The sequence below is a fragment of the Tamandua tetradactyla genome, chromosome X (genome assembly GCF_023851605.1).
Source record: "Tamandua tetradactyla isolate mTamTet1 chromosome X, mTamTet1.pri, whole genome shotgun sequence".
Lineage (NCBI taxonomy): Eukaryota > Metazoa > Chordata > Mammalia > Pilosa > Myrmecophagidae > Tamandua > Tamandua tetradactyla.
Genome location: NC_135353.1, coordinates 170,593,578 through 170,610,741, shown reverse-complemented (window position 1 = coordinate 170,610,741; position 17,164 = coordinate 170,593,578). Strand labels below are relative to the sequence as shown.

The following is a 17,164-nucleotide window of genomic DNA, read 5'->3' as shown; positions in this document are numbered from 1 at the left end:
GGGCCTCAAATAACCAAAAACATCCTTAAAAAGTAGAATGAAGTTGTAGGACTTATACTTCCTGAGTTTAAAACTTATTATAAGGTCGCAGTGGTCAAAACAGCATGATACTGGCACAAGGACAGACATATTGACCAACTGAATTAAATTGAGAGTTCAGAAACAGATCCCCAGATCTATGGCCTATTGATTTTTGACAAGGCCCCAAATCCACTGAACTGGAATAGAAGAGTTTCTTCAATAAATGGGCTTGGGAGAACTGGACATTTGTATCTAAAGGAATGAAAGAGGACCCCTACCTCACCCTCTTCAAAAATTAACTCAAAGTGGATCAAAGACCTAAATTTTTATAAGAGCCTGTGCCATAAAACCCATGATTGACCAAATCTGTGCTTCAAAGTTCTTTGTCAAAAACGTGTAGAGGCAGCCAAGTCAATGGGAGAAACTATTTGAAAACCATGCATCTGATGAGGGTTTGATATCAAGAATATAAAAAAAAATTCTACAACTCAACAATAAAAGGACAAACAACCCAGTTATAAAATGGTCAAAAGATATGAATACACATTTTACCAAAGAGGAAATATAAATGGCTAAAAAGCACATGAATGGCTAATGAAGATGAGAAGATGCTCATCTTCATTAGATACTATGGAAATGCAAATAAAAACCACAATGGTAGATTATCTCACACTCATGAGAATGCTACTAAACAATTAGAAAACTGGGAATGTTGGAGAAGATGTGGAGAAGTTTTGGCTCACTCGTTCACTGCTGGTGGAAATGTAAAATGGTACAGCCACTATGAAAATTAGTTTGATGAGTTCTCAGAAAATTAAATACCAAGTTTCCCTATGACCTGGCAAACTGCTACTCAGTATATGCCCAGAAGATCTGAAAGCTGTGACATAAACAGACATTTGCACAGTAATGTTCATAGCAGCAGCATTCATAATTGCCAAAAGATAGAAACAATCCAAGTGTGCATCAACAGACAAGTAAATAAACAAAATGTGGCATATGCATACATAGAAATCTTATGCAGCAGAAAAAGAAATTAGGTCCTGAAGTATGAAACAACATGGATAATCCTTGAGGATAAAATGCTGAGTGAAATATGTCAGACACAAAAGGATAGATACTGCATATTTTCACTCATCTGAGCCACATAGATAATGTAAACTCACTCTTAAAATGTAGAATAAAGGGGACCCAAGAGATAGAAACTAGACAAGGTGAGTCATTACCTAATATGTATAGATTTGTTAACAAGGATGATTCTAAATGGGAATAAATAGAGATGATGGCAGTTCATTACTGGCATTATAAATAATAGTACCTACAGAAGATGAATATGATTGAAATGGGTTGCCTAAAGTCATGTAGCTCATCAATTGACACTACAAATAAAAATTCTTGCATGAACTACTTCAAATGTAGGAATCTTCTGTACAAAGAGTTAAGAATAGAGTGATATATAGGAAAATTTACCTAGTACATGCAATGGACTATATTTAACAACACTACCTTACTATGTCACACCAATTCTAGGGTAAATGATTGGGGGAGGGGATGGATAAGCAATAGGATGTGTTTTGGGTTTGTTTGTTTTTTTAAATTTGTGGCTGTGTATATCTATTATTTATCCCTCTAGAGCAATGAAAATTGTCTAGAATTGAAAGTGAGGGAATGGAGCCTAGAATAGGGATTAAGATCTGGTGATTTGATATATCCTAATTTAATACCATGATGCAGTCCTGAGTATTTGGGGCAGATAATAAAAAAGTATTTGCAAAGCCCCTTGAGAGACTGGAGAAAAAAATAGGGAACTATTAACTTCCCCACATGGGAAATACCTGATATTCTCTCAAGCATTGGGAGCCTCCAATTGAATAAGCCAAGCCCTCAGTGTTGAGGCTGGTCCTTAGGAAACTTATTCTTGCAAAGAAGAAGCTAAGGTTATTTATGAACATGCTTAAAGGTCAATCTCAGAATTTAACTGCTTAGAGGTGGCCTCTATCTCTCTAAGCCAATCTCTGCAAATAAACTCTCTATCCTCCCCAGTACATGGGACATGACTTGCAGGGATGAGCCTGGCCCTGGCTTCATGGAATGGAGATGGCATCTTGACCAAAAGGGGGAAAAGAATGGAACAAAAGAAGGCTTCAGTGGCTAAGAGGTTTCAACTAGAGTCAAGAGGTCATTCTGGAGGTTACTCTTATGCAGGTTTCAGCCAGATATTACAAATTGCCCTGGTATGCTAAGTCCCAACTCAATGGTATTACTGAAAACCCTAAAGAAAATAGAGGGCACTGAAGATGGAGAGAAGGATCAAATGAGAGGGAGGAGTGTTCACAGGGGAGTTAGAATAAAACAAATAATTATGACCAGTTAATCATTATGTAAATAATTCTTTTTATATCTAGGGCATTAGGACAATCCAAACGAAACTTCAAAATTTTTGAGACTTCAAACTCTGCTCTACTTTGAAATTTCTGCTATAACTATTTCTTAAACTGAACTTTGAAATTTATCACTTTTCTGTATTTATGTTGTATTTCACAACAAAAAATTTAAAATAACAATTCCTGTTCACAATTCAATTTTTAAAAAGCTGTTATTTAAATAGTCCTTACAAATATTGAGATAGGTTGATGACGTTTCCTGTTCCTTCTATCACAGACACCTACAAATATTGAGAAAGTTTGATGATTTTTCCTGTTCCTTGTATCACGGACACCTGTCCTAAGAGCACTGATTAGGTAAGTAGAAGCACACAAGATATGCCTTCTGAACTTTCTGTCCTTCTTGCCCTCAGAATTATTGATTTTTAAGTATTTGGTTAACCATATTGTGTGAACTGAATGGCGGTGAAGCCTATGACTTCCATAGTAGTTTTATTTCAAACCATCAAAAAATAACATTCACCTAGGTTAAACAGAGGGATTTTGTCCATCAGGGACAAAGGAATGAAAGCAATGAATTGTGAAAGATGATTAATTCTGGGGAGATGCAGAATGAATAAATGGCATTAAACTCATCTTTTCTTTAATAAATTTAAATAAAATTTATGGAAGAGTTGTGTCATGTGGAAATACCCTGGAAATGATTTATATGTTCTGAAATCCTGAAAGTAACTTAGCAGCTCCAGACAGTTGTACTTATTGTAGACCCTACATATGCACAAACATAGAGGGAGTTTATGAGATAAGTTTTGTATGAGAATGTCCCCCCTTGTTCTGAACAATTGCAGTTACCTTTCTTTGATACCTTGCTTCTATCATATCTTAGTAACATCAGTTAATCTATATGTTAAAATTAATTTACATGGTCAAAGAAGATAATGGCATCAAGAACAGAAGGTACACCATCTTCTCCATAGCATCAGAACCAACAGCCTTTGCTTTCAAATCATTTACTTGCAAATCATTTCTTCTAGCCAAGAAACTGATGACGTTTGCCCCATGGCTTTCCTTCTAGGCAACTTATAGGCATTTTTGGTTATTTTATTTCAAAGCGATTAAATAAAATGATCTAATTCATATTCACAGATGTCTTTGAAGAATGGTACCTGATTTGTAATGCACAAAAATATCTCGTTGAATATAACAATCCAGAAAACATGTCCACAATGGAATGCAAAACCATTCCATTTAGGACTAACAGCAGAATTATTGAAAGGATCATGATGAGCCTCTGGGCAGCTCTTTATGCAACACGGTAAAAGGGTTCCATCCAATCTCATTTATGGGATGAGGTAGAATGGAGAAACCCTGTTTGAAAAGTGCTTCTGTTTTCTAAAATGACATCAGACACTCTCTTAATTGTGCCATGGTTGAACAGCATTAACAGGCAGCCTGAGGGGTAAGGAGAGGGATTTACCAGCAGATGATGTCATATGTCCCAAGACAGAATTTAAAGAAAGAGACTACTGTTGTCGACCCACTGCCTCTCAGCCTAATCTACCTTCTTTGGGTGGGAGAACCTCATGTTTACTCATATTAAGGCCATGAGTCATGAAAATAGAGGGGAGTGTCTGGGATCTGAGGCTGAGATGAAGGAAGCATATCCAATGGAGATGCAAACCAAAGAGTTGTGCTGTCCATTCTACATTCTGCGGAATGTATCAACTCCTAATTCATATCCATGCTGTGGGAATTCACGCAGAGCCAGAACCACTGGCATATCTATAGAAACTACGTACCTGCTTTTAGGTGGACGGAATACATATCTACCCACGCTGAACTCAATATCTATTGTGCACTTCCTCAATGAAACACCACTGAGGGCATGTGTCCAAGGAGTAGCTTCAGTTTGCAAAATCCAAAGGACTTTCACAGTGGTAGAGTGGGGAGCACAGCAAACTCTCTCCCCCAACCAACAATTTAAAATCTTACAAAATGGTGAAAGACAAACATTTCAAAGCTCAGGCAAGTTATCAAAAGCATACAATAATTTGAAAAATGATCAAGATAAATGTTGGACTTGTTGAGAAAACTAGGATCTGTGATATTTTGCTTGGAGCTGCTATCATTCCACTCACCTCCATGGCTGGTACATGTGAGCAGCCATCTCTATGCCCTTGAAATCATGCTGCAAAAAAGCCCCATATCCAGAGGCACTCTCCAAACAAAGAGCATTATGACTGGTGACAAATGATGGGGAAGGAAACCATCTTAGCTTCCTATGACTGCACCTGCATTGATACAATCAGGAAGGTAGCCAAAAACATAAAAGAGGGAAATGTAAAATGTCACCTTTGTAGGAAACTTAGGAATCCTCTGATTTATTACTGGATGTTTGGAAAGCTGAACACACTTGCAAAGTGGAGGTATGTTGAGGGACAACCCAGAGTCCCTGTTACGGACCCATCCCTGTTTAATTGCAATCATCCTCAGTTCTGAGGGTCTGCCTCCATGCATACTGGGTCTATTTGTTGAATTGAGGTGTATAAGAAAGAGTGAGAAATCATTGCATTAATGCTTAGCTATGTTGACTAACAGATGACTCTTCAGAGGGCAGGACTAACAAAAAGAATTAAAACACATACAGCAGAGTCTATACATATTGTCTAGAGTGTAGACTCTGAAGAATACCTACAGGCTAGTCACTAAACAGAAAACAGATGCAGCAAGAAACAACCAGAACACCCAAACCCCATCATGAATCAGAATCCAGATTTGTAACCCTATATGGACTAAATTATCCTATTCTCTATGAAGGAAAATAACTGATATCCAAAACAAGAAGGCATAACCCATGCAAAAGAAGAAAATAAACACTCTAGAACAGACAAGTACCTGTATCTCACCTGGGACAGGTAAATTTGAGCCAAGCCTCCTCATGGGCCCTTCTGCTGAACTTTTTAGAGAGACATAGGAAGAGAGGGCAATTTGCCCAAGGCTTGCCACACAGCTTCTAACCAGGATGTTCACTGCTGACATTTCAAGATGAGTTTTTAGGTTTGATAACCTGATCCTAAAGTGCCACGTTCAAAGAGAGATGGTATAAGAAGAGGCAGAGGTTCTGAGTCTTCCAGCAACTGCTCACTCTTAGAGTCTCCAGAAGAGACACTCACAAGTCACAAAGATATGAAGATGCTGTTTGCTGCCTCTCCTTGTTCTGTTGATCAGAAATGTGTTATCTGAGTGAGAACTCTCAAAGGTATGAGGGGCATGCTGTCTGGGGAAGAGGCGTACGCATGTCCTTTTTGTGGTATTTTATGTGCATCTAGGCAGGATAACCTCGTCTATCCATCTGCCTCCCAGCCTAGCCCTGCCTTGTTCAGCTACCAAGTTGGTACTGTCTTTGTACTTAGGGTTAAGAACCAAATACCCCAGGCATGTACTGTGATTTCCCCATAGCATTTGATAACCTAGCTTGGACTGTATCAGGAGTCTCTTGATTTCCTGTTACCAATGATTTTGATGATGAGAATTATTTATAAAGCCAGCTTTGTTTATTAATAATAATTTATTTAATTTCAAATACAAAGGGGAAGGGAAATTTGTGATGATGATCTCTAGGATATAAAATTTGACTAAGAAATCTTATAGGAACTTTGGTTATAGTTTTCAGTGCACAGAAACGTGCTCTTCATTGCAGTTAGTAGCAGAGAGGATCGAACATGGACCATTCAAGACTTAAGGCCACAATATTGATTTTAATGATGCGGATGACACAGTCCTCTTCAAACGTTATCATGTTAATGGTGTTATGTTAATGATAAACTTAAACAATCACATGTTAATGATAAACTTAATCATGAATCATTTAAAACTATAAAATGTATTAAAGTTGTAAATTACTCGATGATTAATGAAATGCTCTGTCTTGAAGGCATTTTAGTAAAAACTCCAATGAGGAAGTTGAAGAAATTTTTTTTTCAAGGAATTTGACATTCAAAAGAGAGGAAATTTTCAGGGAGATTCTCAAGGAGGAAAGAGATCGGAATGAAATTTATAATTTGCAAGTCCTCGGCTACCTTTCTTATTGGAAGAAAAGAAAAATTAGGGTTTGTTATAAAGAAATGATATGTCCAAGTAGTAGTTTGAAAGAATACTAGGGGTTGAAATAAGTAGAGGAACAAAGTTAATAACCTGTGAGGAATTGGGACAAAAAATACTGGAGCAAACTGGCAGATCATTGGGTTCCTAATATACAGGGTTTAAAGCCAGAAACAAATGAGTGCTTTAGAAATTGAATACGTAGATTTCTGAGGACCTTAATTAGGTTAGAAATGAACCATTTCCCTATACCTTCCACACACACACAGATGTACATCAAAACACAAACACATCATTCAAGGAGTAAGAAGATAAACGCTAAAATCACCTGTAATGAACTCACGATGTAATCAGACTGATGAGATTCTCCTGATACAAATACCTCTGTTTTGAGTGATTTCTCAAGAACATCACATGAACTTTCTCTTTGCCATTTCTACAATTTTTGTTTCCTTCTGTGTTTACGTGGGCTTATGTGTAACCAGTCCTTTTAAGAATGAACACATTGGTAACACCTCGGGTAGTTAAATTCACCGTTTGGAACATGCAAATCAGGTTTGAGAAAAGCATATGCCCTGCGAACACCATCCACCTCAAAAGTACCCTGTTTTCCTTCCCATTATAGGCTCCCCATCTACCAGGATTCCTCCCCTGCTCTAGAACCTCATATCATGAACCTTAGAATATCTCATCTTTGGCAACTGGCTTCTTCTACTTTGCATGTCATGTTAAACTTATCTACAGGGACGTATTTATCAGCAGTCCATCCAATTTCCATCCCCGTTTATAATTAGACTTGGGTGATACCATAATCCAAACTTCTCCTATTAACAGGCAGTTGGGAGGTTTCCCCTAATACTCTGAGTCAATGAATCATTTCACATCCTGACCAGCAACATATAATAGCCAGGAAGTTGCTATTCTCTCTCTAACCTGGTGTTACCATCATTTACACTTTCATCCAATCCAGTGCATGTGAGGTGGTAACTCAATGTAGTTTAAATTTGCATATACCTCCTGGCTAATAATGGTGAGCATCTATATACATGCGACCCATTTGGTAAAGCATAGCTTCAAGTAATTTGTCAATTTTTAATTTTGTTTCTCATGAATGTTATATGGCCAGATTAATCTATTATATATCTTTATGCACACAGATGCACAGTTTTGAGCATATTGTGTAAGTACACAAGGCTTGCTGTTTAAGTTTGTGATTTTGATGAGATGAAACATTGTTTTCCACTTATGGTTTATGCTTTCTGTCTGCTAAAAAAATCATGGATATTGAAAACCATAAAATGCCTCTCTTCATCCCACACCTTTTAGATCAAGGATTTTTAAAAAATTTGTAATGAAGGAAAGATTCTTTTTTCTTACTCTTCTTCTTTTCTAATTTTCATGTATTTATTTAGTTTTAAGCATGACTTATTTTGGTGGCTGTTTTTCCTTGGGTCCACTGCTCTGATTCTAATGGCAGGAACAGGGACATTCCTTCTTTTCTTAGGGCCTGTGGTAAAGGCACTCAGTTGATGCCTAAAAGGGTTTTGTTAGGGTTACCAATGGAAAATCCTAATTTGCAGAGTAATTTTATTATCTAAATCAGTTAACATGAAGCAGTTTGTTGTTTTGAAGTATTAATGGAAAATACAAAGGAAAAACATGAACTCTAACAAAAACAGAAGGAAATTGTTCTGAAAATGGAAGTAAATACCACTGTTTCCCTGGTGAATGTATATTCAGGATTGAATTCCTGGACAAATTCTTACAAATTCTCCTTGTATCTGAATTCGTGATCAGCTGAATATTTTTAGTTAAATATAACACTCTATTTCCTATAACCAAGCACTCCTAACTAATACACTTAAAACATCAAACTAAATCTGTTAAAGTTATCATTGGATTAATTTAAACTAAGGAAATTGAAGAGTTACTATAAATCAAGCACATTTGTTCATAATCAGAGCTTCTGTTAAAAGCAAAGGGGTATTTGTTCAGATATCTAGCCTTGTTTCTTTCAGCGTCCATAAACAACATCCTAAACTTTAAATGGCTCAGTGACTAAATATTTGTTTAAAATTTAATGGCATGAAATGATGCTCTAACTCTTGCCTCACATAGGATGCAGCATAATAAATGCAACATACATACCAATAAAAATATATATACTCCAGCTATTCTGCCCCACAATTCACTATTTTCACTGCTTGCATATCGACAGTGCATAGTTATCAACATATTTCTTTTTGTTTTTATATATTTCTATTGAATTGGTTAGTTTGGAACATCTCATGAGAGTTTTCCTAACATTCTTCCTTTAATTGTCTCCATTTCTGTCATATTGTTTCATTTGGATTTTGACACCACAAAACATGTAAGAAGGGAAGATAAAGAGATGCAGGATGACATCCCTATCCTGGTCCTTTGGCAACTGGAGAGGCAAATGCACCAGCTTTATTTTGGGAGAAAATAATGTGAAACCATCATGAGTAAATGCCAGCAATAGGCTTCCCACATGAACTTCTGAAGAGACTGAGAAGACATACCCATGTCATGACATCCAAAACCTTTGGTGCCATCATAAATCTATTTAGATAGCTTTTCTGCCAAACCTTTCCTTAGTAAGACTATTGTATGACCTCTGTTGACTAAGTATTGGAAGAGATATCTAGAATACATGAATTAAATTATCTCATTGTCTTCCAAGATCAGTGGGTTTAGAGTGAGCTTCCTGAGATTGATAGACATGTTTCGGACTATTACATCCTGAAGTTCTTTCATGTGCTACTGGATTTTTCACTATGAAAGACTAAAGATATTTCAGGAAGAGAAATATTGATGCAGATGTAAGAACAAATCCCAATAAGTGATTTAAGTAAAGTTGAGGAATACATTACAGGTAGAAGGGAAAATGATACCAGGTTCAGTGATTTTTAAAAAGTCGATCAAAGTTTGTCTTGGTGCGTTAGGCATCATGTCAAGATGGATGACCAGATCCAGAGAGTTGAGGATGTCCTACTTTCTACCTTAGGGGGATGTGAAATAATTATCATACGTCATCCCCTGCCTCCCCTTACAAACAAAATGGACTTTATACCATACTGCTGTTTTAGTGACTGGTTGCAGTTTGTGACATGATATTCCTGGATTGTGGTTCAAAAGAAAGGCAAGGATTTCTGTCAAGTGTCTAGAACTTGATCTGATCCAAGGCAGGCATGCAATACACATACACAGCACCTCAGCAATGCTGTAAGTGGTATTTGAATTTGGTCATATATCAGTTCAATTTCATTGCTGCTGTACAGAGAAGGAAAAATGACAAATTTATACTTGTGTTTATAATAATACAATGGCATGTTTAAAAAATGTGTGTTCTTTATAAAACATGATTTAAAGACATTGTAATAAGAATAGAGTATCTGATATATTTGAAAGAGGCCCTAAGGAAAGTCTGGCTATCATAAGCAAGTCCTACTTTCTTGCTTTCACAATTAATTATAACATTTGCTGCAAGGTCAGAATGAGATAGATGCCATTTTTTATAGTAGATGTTCTCAAAAATATGCTCAATAACCAAGGATAAAGAGAATGTACAGTTAATCAATTAGTGTGAAGTTCAGTTTGTTATTTTTCCTTACAGATAACATTTTTCCAAGTTACTTATGTAACAAAAGATGTTATGATAACACAGCTTATCAATGTTGGCTGCTACCATCACTACCATCAACTCCAAAACTTGACAATTGACCTAAATAGAAGTTTTTTTTAAAAAATTAAGCATTCACTCCCCCTTTTCTACATCTAAACCCTCACTTCCTGACCCTCACCCATATCATGCTGTTAAAGGCCCAACTAAACTTTCTGTCCTGTTTTTACTACAATGTCATAAAGAAAGTGAAACAAACATTCCTTCCTGGAAACGGAATTATTATCAAAAAGAAGATAGGATTTCTCCTACCTATGCTGTCTTGACTTTCTTTCCTGGGAAACACACCCCTTTTCCATTCCATCTCCAGTAGTTACTTCCTGATGGTATTGCCAGATTTCTAAATGTTTCAGGAAATTTCCTTAATTACATTTAAGACATATTTAGCTCTATGGGAAAAGCTATTTAACCTTCAAATAGGGCTCTCTAGGAGAGGCTCAGCTTTCAGGTGGACAGCTCCAGCCCAGAGTAGCAATTCACATACAGGGTGTGGGAAATCCCATTGTGCTTTAGAGAGCAGCATGCAAGGGGCTGAGGAAAAGAAATACCTTTAAAATGGACAGAGATTATTCATCTTACACTATGATAGAAAGATGCTTACCACTTAGAGTCCAGCATTGTGGACACAAAACTTGTCCCAGGGATTAAGAGATCTGGGCTCTTACGTGGGTAAAAGAAACTAAACATAAACTTAAGAGAATAAATAAAATGAGTGCTTTAGTTTTCTTGGCTGCTCCAGAATGTACCAGGCAATGGATTAGCTTCAACGATTGTAATTTATTAGCTCACAGTTTTTAGGCTAAAAGAAAGTGCAAATCAAATTCATTTGATGTATTTTAAGTTGCATAAACATGGTTTTTAAAAAGGTTATAGAAATGAAGACATTTTGAAATCTGACAGTACTTGATCTTTTTACATAATATTAGACAATAGGATAATAATTTATTTAACCAAATCTTCTCAGCTCTGCTTACAGAAATAAAATAATAGAAGAGCATCAAAAACACTATGTACCTCAGTAAATCAGTGATTTCCTCCTCAAAAGATAAAAGTTTGAAAGCAGTGCATCAGGGGTTACTGCAAGAGAAAGGAGGTGAATGTCATTTATATACTAATTCAGGGGCAGTAGCCTATGGTTAACTATTTAAATGCCTGTCTGGAAACAGATGATGTGGAAAATACATGGAAGTGAATTATGGGGACAAACATTATGGGAAGAAAAAAATGGAAAATTGTTCAATGTACTAATGTATCTGTTTTTCATATAGATGTCCACTAGACCCTAAATTCACCTGAACATGAGCATAATGTACTACAGATGCCTTGGCGAAAATTGCCGTAACTACCATTACCAAAGACAAATCTGCTTTTGCACAATCGGAGTATTGGCAGACCTGGACATCTAGATGCACAAGCTATGCACAGGTGGGCACAGCCAGTGGGATGTATTTACCTTTTTCTATGTTAAATCAGACTAAAAATCAATGTGAAATTTGTAAAAAAAAAAAAGATGCTTTACAAATCATACCAAAATAGCAACAAGGAAATTGGCAAGAAGAACATTCCCTGCTCAAATATGGCAAATTGATTCAATACCTTTGCACCTGGGTACACTCCTTCTCCAGAGTGCTTGTTGCATGTGCCTATCAATATGCCACCCAAGGAAATACTTGTAAAACCGCAAATATTTTTACATTGCAGCACGGACCCCTGAGATCCCAATATAAGAATATCCAAAGCGTTACATATGCTGAACTTTTTAAACCTTGACTCTTCAAATACTTCTGCAGTACAAAGACAGTACCCACACCCCCCCCCCCAAGCATATTTCAAAACCTTCAGTATTGTGGAAACTTCCTCAAATAATTGCTAGCGAGGTCCACGCCTGCTAATTATGTGGGGAGAAGCTTTGCACATATGACTCCCCTGAACACGTGAAACATTTGGCCTGACATGAGAGGGTGCTAAAGAAGACAACTCAGCATGCTCAGACCGTGTTACCAAATACAGGAGCCACTGCTAACACCTAAAAATTTATTCTTGGCAATGGTTTCAGTCAGACAGAGTAACGTCAAGGTGTCATCAAAATCAGAATCCAAACATTAATGGCTTGCCCCTGAGCTCCTCCATCTGCATTCAAAGCCACTGCTTCTGGCAATGCCCAACTTTCTTCAAGCAAAAACAAAAAAAAGGGGAGATATCAGAATGCATGAAGGATGGTGGAGAATGTTAGAATAAGGGCCCTGCTTTCTGAAAGGTCAGAATCAGGTTTCAGGCCAAGGACCTGAATTGCTGAAGGCAGGATTTGTGACTTGGCAGCAAAGACTGTTCTGTGCATGGAACGTCTCAGGGAAATTAAGAGGGGTATTTTTGAAAAACTTTGTGCAGAATGTTCGCCAACATAGGAACAGATTGGACATTGTATCCATAAGATGATCTTAAACTATAAGATCATTGCTTGCCAAAAGATGTTTGCAGTGAGAAAATTGGGCATTACCTGTGTGAATAAAAGCCTGCTCTCTTAAGTGCTTGGGGCTGTTCTTACTAGAGAGAAGTCCCCTGTTCACCCAAATCTTCTTGTGTTTGGGTCTTTCTTTCACTGTGAGTGAGTGGGTCAGTATAACCCCCGACAGGGTAAGTGCTAAGAATGCGTTTTTTTTAGAATGTTTTCTAAGATTTAAGTAGAGACACCTGAGATAGACATGTTCAAAAATTGTGATCCTTGGTTTAGGTGCCATTTCTTAATGTTAAGCGAGGCACTGACAGTTTAGAAAATAAGTTTGAATGTATGTCTTGAGTTAAGGAAATAATGGACGGTTTGGAACTTGTGTCTCGTACTGCATGCCCCATTTCTGAAGTCAGGATATAAGAGAAAATAAGTAGCACTTCTTTTGAAATAACTCAGATGTAGTGTGCTCTCTCACATACAGTAAAGGGCACCTAACTAGCCGGGATGAGCTTCTCTTGAAAGTAATCTCATTAATCAAAGGAAATAAATCTAAGCAAAGCACATTACAGCCAACCAGGTTTTGAGAATAGAATAAACAGTGTATATGTCATGGACAGGTATATGTCATGCCATCAGACAAAGAGTATCAAACACAGCAGAAGCTCAGATCCCTCCAGCAAAGAGCTCCACTCTATGCTACTTTCAAAGAGGACTTGACAAGCACCAACAGAATGGACAAAATGAAGATCATGCTGGTGACTCTTATACTCTGTCTGGTCTGTGTTGACCCAGCCTCTGCATCTGAGATGGTACAAGGACCTGAAAATGCTGGGAAGGAGGATATGTTTTATCCCATGGGGTGAGACTTGCTGAGCCTTCTGTTACATATGTGTCCATCCACATTTATCTGAATCTTCGTCTCTTCTAAAGTTGAATCCTTCTGTCTTCCATCTCTGAATCTCCTTATCATTCATCTATAAATGAAAAAACCTAGTAACCAAAATGTTAGCTTTGAGGTCCTATGCCATTTGATGATACTGTTCTAGTTATTACGAGGACCTCCTAAATCCATATTTCATATCTGAATTTGGACCATTAGTTCACTGGATGTAGTTCTGGTCCATGAGTAGAATTCTGTTTTGTTCAGTGGGAAATGAGCTTTTTTGTCTTCCGAAAAGTGGAAGCAATGTTTAGGGTGGGTAGGGGTGAGAACAGATATTGACTGTTCTTTCTTATGAAAATATTTTCTTGATAGATTACAGGAACATAGAACAGCATTTACTTAATAGTAGATGACATCAGCAAAATAAGTACATGTGGCCCACTTTGGGCTTTTTCAGTTCGATAGAAGAGAAAAATGAAGGCACAGATTTATCCTTCAGTTTTTATGCCAAATAAGCAAAACTCAATATATGTTAAAGCAACAGAAAAATTCACAATTATGCCCTTAATTGGGTGCTGTAAGACAAGTATCATAATGAGCCACCTGGGGATGCCTTGTGGTGTTTTCTTAGAGGTTGAAGAAGGGACTAACCCATCTGGAAAAGTATCATTAAAGATGGGTAGATTGAGGTAATAAGGCAAACTTGTCTCGAAAGCATGATATGTAGACCACCATGGCAAATACCAGCCAAGTATGTATATCCATGATGCTTTAGTGTTTTTATATGTATTAGAAACAAGTTTCATAAAGTTCCTTCTAACATTTCCTTCAACGAGATGTGCTGTATGCAGAGAGTGTCTTCCTGACCCTTTGATGTCAAATTTCTCTGCCCATTTCTCTATCTCTGGTATACTTGAGTATTTTTTGCTCAACTGTTACAAGATTGACAGAATGGGAGAATTAGCTCTGAGAGAGTGAAGACTGCAAAGTTAGGTTTAGCCTACTAAACTGATTTTAGGATAAAGACGAAGAAATGGTCTATAAGATAGAGTAAAAGAGAGGTTGGGATTATTCATGGCAAAGGAATAAAGCAGTCTTGAGTGGAAGTGTCTCTAATTGTCCAATAATGTGCAGCTGGCAAAGACTGGAGATACCATTGTTGAACAACTTAGAATGGACACTGCTGACATCTCGTGGGTGGAGACCAAGGGTGTCCAACATCCTAAGATGCTCAGGAGAAAGCCTCATGGCAAATAATTATCAACCCAGAATGTCTATAAATGCTTTGGTGGGAAACCCCAGAATAGGTTATCCCTTTACCTTCTGGAGAGATGAAATCCGATGAAAGAATCTACTTTTGTTAGCAGTTAACATATATATTTGTTAAACCATAGCAACTACTCCAGTTATATCAAAGTATGTTAATGAGTATATGAGGAATCAAGGATGTCTTGTTTGTTTTCAGGGTGAATGGCGAATGCCAAAAGTTCACAGAAGTGGGAGTGGGGTCAGGAGAAGAACTAAAATATTATGTTGACAGTAAGTACATGATGAGCTTGTATGAGTAAATGTCTCAAACCGTGGAAGGTTTTCAAATTCATGGTCTTAGTTCTGTCCAGGATTTCCAGTATCTGGTTTCTAGTACCATACCTACACTAATAAATATTGAAACCTGAAAAATCAATTTTCCATACTTTCATCTCGTCATATAAACTTAGAAGAAATGTTATGTCATAAAAGGTCAAGGTGGAAAATCCAGTAGTTAATGTATCTAAGACCATGACCCAGTACAGTTATTTAATATGGTTCATGGGTATGGGAAAGTATTTTAAATCTACTGAAAATTAAATCAATTATTTCAACATTGTTTTATCTCTTATTCAGCCACAAAGATTACATTTGCCTTTAACTAATCTAAATCTTACGAAGTTATGATACAAGTGTTCAATTAGTATGATGCGCTTAATTTAAATTCCAAAAGACAAGTTGTTGGTATAGTATAAATAGCAATAAAAATAAAAAAATGTATTGGAAATTTGAGCTTTAGTTGAAAAGAGTCAGGGAATTAGTCCAAATTTCTATCCATATAGTTAAAAAAAGCTTTAAGTAATTTTCAGACACAGGTAACATAAAACTAAGCAACCATGCCTTTAAATGCTTCATTTTTTAATGAAAAAATGGTAGAATTTTAGGTCATGATTTTACCTTACAATATGTTTTAATAATGAGAAGGATCTCCTAGGAGTACGAGTGCATAGAATACATACCCAGGAATTTGCCAATAACTGAATTTGTAGCTCACTCTTTAAAATCTTCTATTTTTTCAATTCTGTTTTCACTGATGATCAGCACAGAAGTAATATATGCAATAGTGCTTACCATTTTTCCTGCTATGACTGCTGCATTTTCCTATTCCTTTACTTATTTTCAGGTATTCCTGTAAGAAGCAATGAGAAAAGGATTTCATTGGACTTGGCTTGGGGCACCATGCAATTAAGACATTCTCTCTAGTCAACATAGTTTGGGGAGAAATCTAGGATTGCTCCCCCAATCCAGGTCAAATCATAGACTTGATAGGACAAACATGGGCGTATACAATCCCAAATAATTACTAATACATCTATATATAAAATCTCTCTTCTCACCCCCTAGTCAATGATACATTTCCTGGTTCATGTTCTTTTTTTTTTTTTTTTTTTTTTTTTTGTTAAAGGAAAGACAGAGAGAAGGAAGGAAGGATAGAAGGAAGGAAGAGAGGAAGAAAGGGAAACATCTTTTTTAAACATTTTCTTGTTTTATTGTATTTTGTTTCTCCGTTTTCGTTACATGGGCTGGGGCCGGGAATCGAACCGAGGTCCTCCGGCATAGCAGGCAAGCACTTTGCCCGCTGAGCCACCGCGGCCCACCCCTGGTTCATGTTCTTTTAATTCCTCTTTGCCCATTCATAATTTAAACTTCGTCTCAAATACTCAGCAACAAATATATAGATATATATAATATATATTTGTAATGACCTTCTTCACAATTGACTCACAACAGTCTTCAAATTTACCAACTGGCTCTCTTGAGTTGGTATGAAATAAATGGCTTCAATTCTCCACTTGCCTTACATGTACAGACTTCATGTGGCTTAAGGAGCTTTGCTGTCATTGGCAGACATATAAGTGATCAAGTTTAGGAAGTGATGAATGATGGAATGTCTTTGCTAGATTATGATGATGAAAGGTCCAACAAGTCTGCTCCATGCTTCCACTATTAATTGATTCCAAAGTGTAAATGAGACAGATATTGTCAAAGAAAAAATAGAAAAGTGTGACCCTAAATAAACATTCATCAAAATGTAAAAGGGACAAGTTATAGTGAGGTTTGCAATATTTTCTGTCTTTCAGGCAATGGAAAGTATTACATCAAGATTGCTGTAAAACGTAGTAATAGCCTGATATTTTATATTGTCAGTGTGGATGAGAACAGTGTAACCATGCATATGGCTGAAATTATGGGTATGTTTAAATGATTTTTCTACACAGAATAAGTATATTAGCATTCACATGGTTTTATGAGGAAGAGAATCATGTGTTGGGATGGTGTTCTTTAAGCGCTTATAGAGGAGAAATGTTCAGCCA

The 17,164-nt window shown here is 36.8% G+C and overlaps 1 protein-coding gene and 1 long non-coding RNA gene across 27 annotated transcripts in view; one reads left to right on the top strand and one right to left on the bottom strand.

The window, feature by feature from the left end:
* LOC143672201 (uncharacterized) overlaps positions 1-17,164 on the bottom strand; it is a 101,432-nt gene that overhangs the window by 5,857 nt on the left and 78,411 nt on the right. The window contains exons 4-6 of one of the 7 annotated variants that reach the window (XR_013169666.1): positions 15,921-15,978; positions 13,478-13,632; positions 11,224-11,286 (exon numbers count right to left, since the gene is read on the bottom strand). This is a non-coding gene — a long non-coding RNA (uncharacterized LOC143672201). Of the gene's footprint in view, positions 1-11,223; positions 11,287-12,714; positions 13,633-15,808; positions 15,979-17,164 lie in introns of those variants that run through there. The other 6 variants (XR_013169667.1, XR_013169668.1, XR_013169671.1 and 3 more) reach the window with 6 other exon arrangements.
* The window catches only part of LOC143672198 (uncharacterized), a 57,457-nt gene that overhangs the window by 9,019 nt on the left and 31,274 nt on the right, over positions 1-17,164 (top strand). For 15 of the 20 annotated variants that reach the window (XM_077147081.1, XM_077147077.1, XM_077147085.1 and 12 more), the window contains 5 exons: positions 2,683-2,762; positions 11,478-11,634; positions 13,276-13,517; positions 15,007-15,080; positions 16,931-17,041. In XM_077147081.1, coding sequence (XP_077003196.1) covers positions 13,285-13,517; positions 15,007-15,080; positions 16,931-17,041 — 418 coding nt within the window. In that variant the 5' untranslated portion in view covers positions 2,683-2,762; positions 11,478-11,634; positions 13,276-13,284. Of the gene's footprint in view, positions 1-2,682; positions 2,763-11,173; positions 11,303-11,477; positions 11,635-13,275; positions 13,518-15,006; positions 15,081-16,930; positions 17,042-17,164 lie in introns of all 20 variants that reach the window. The other 5 variants (XM_077147079.1, XM_077147080.1, XM_077147091.1 and 2 more) reach the window with 4 other exon arrangements.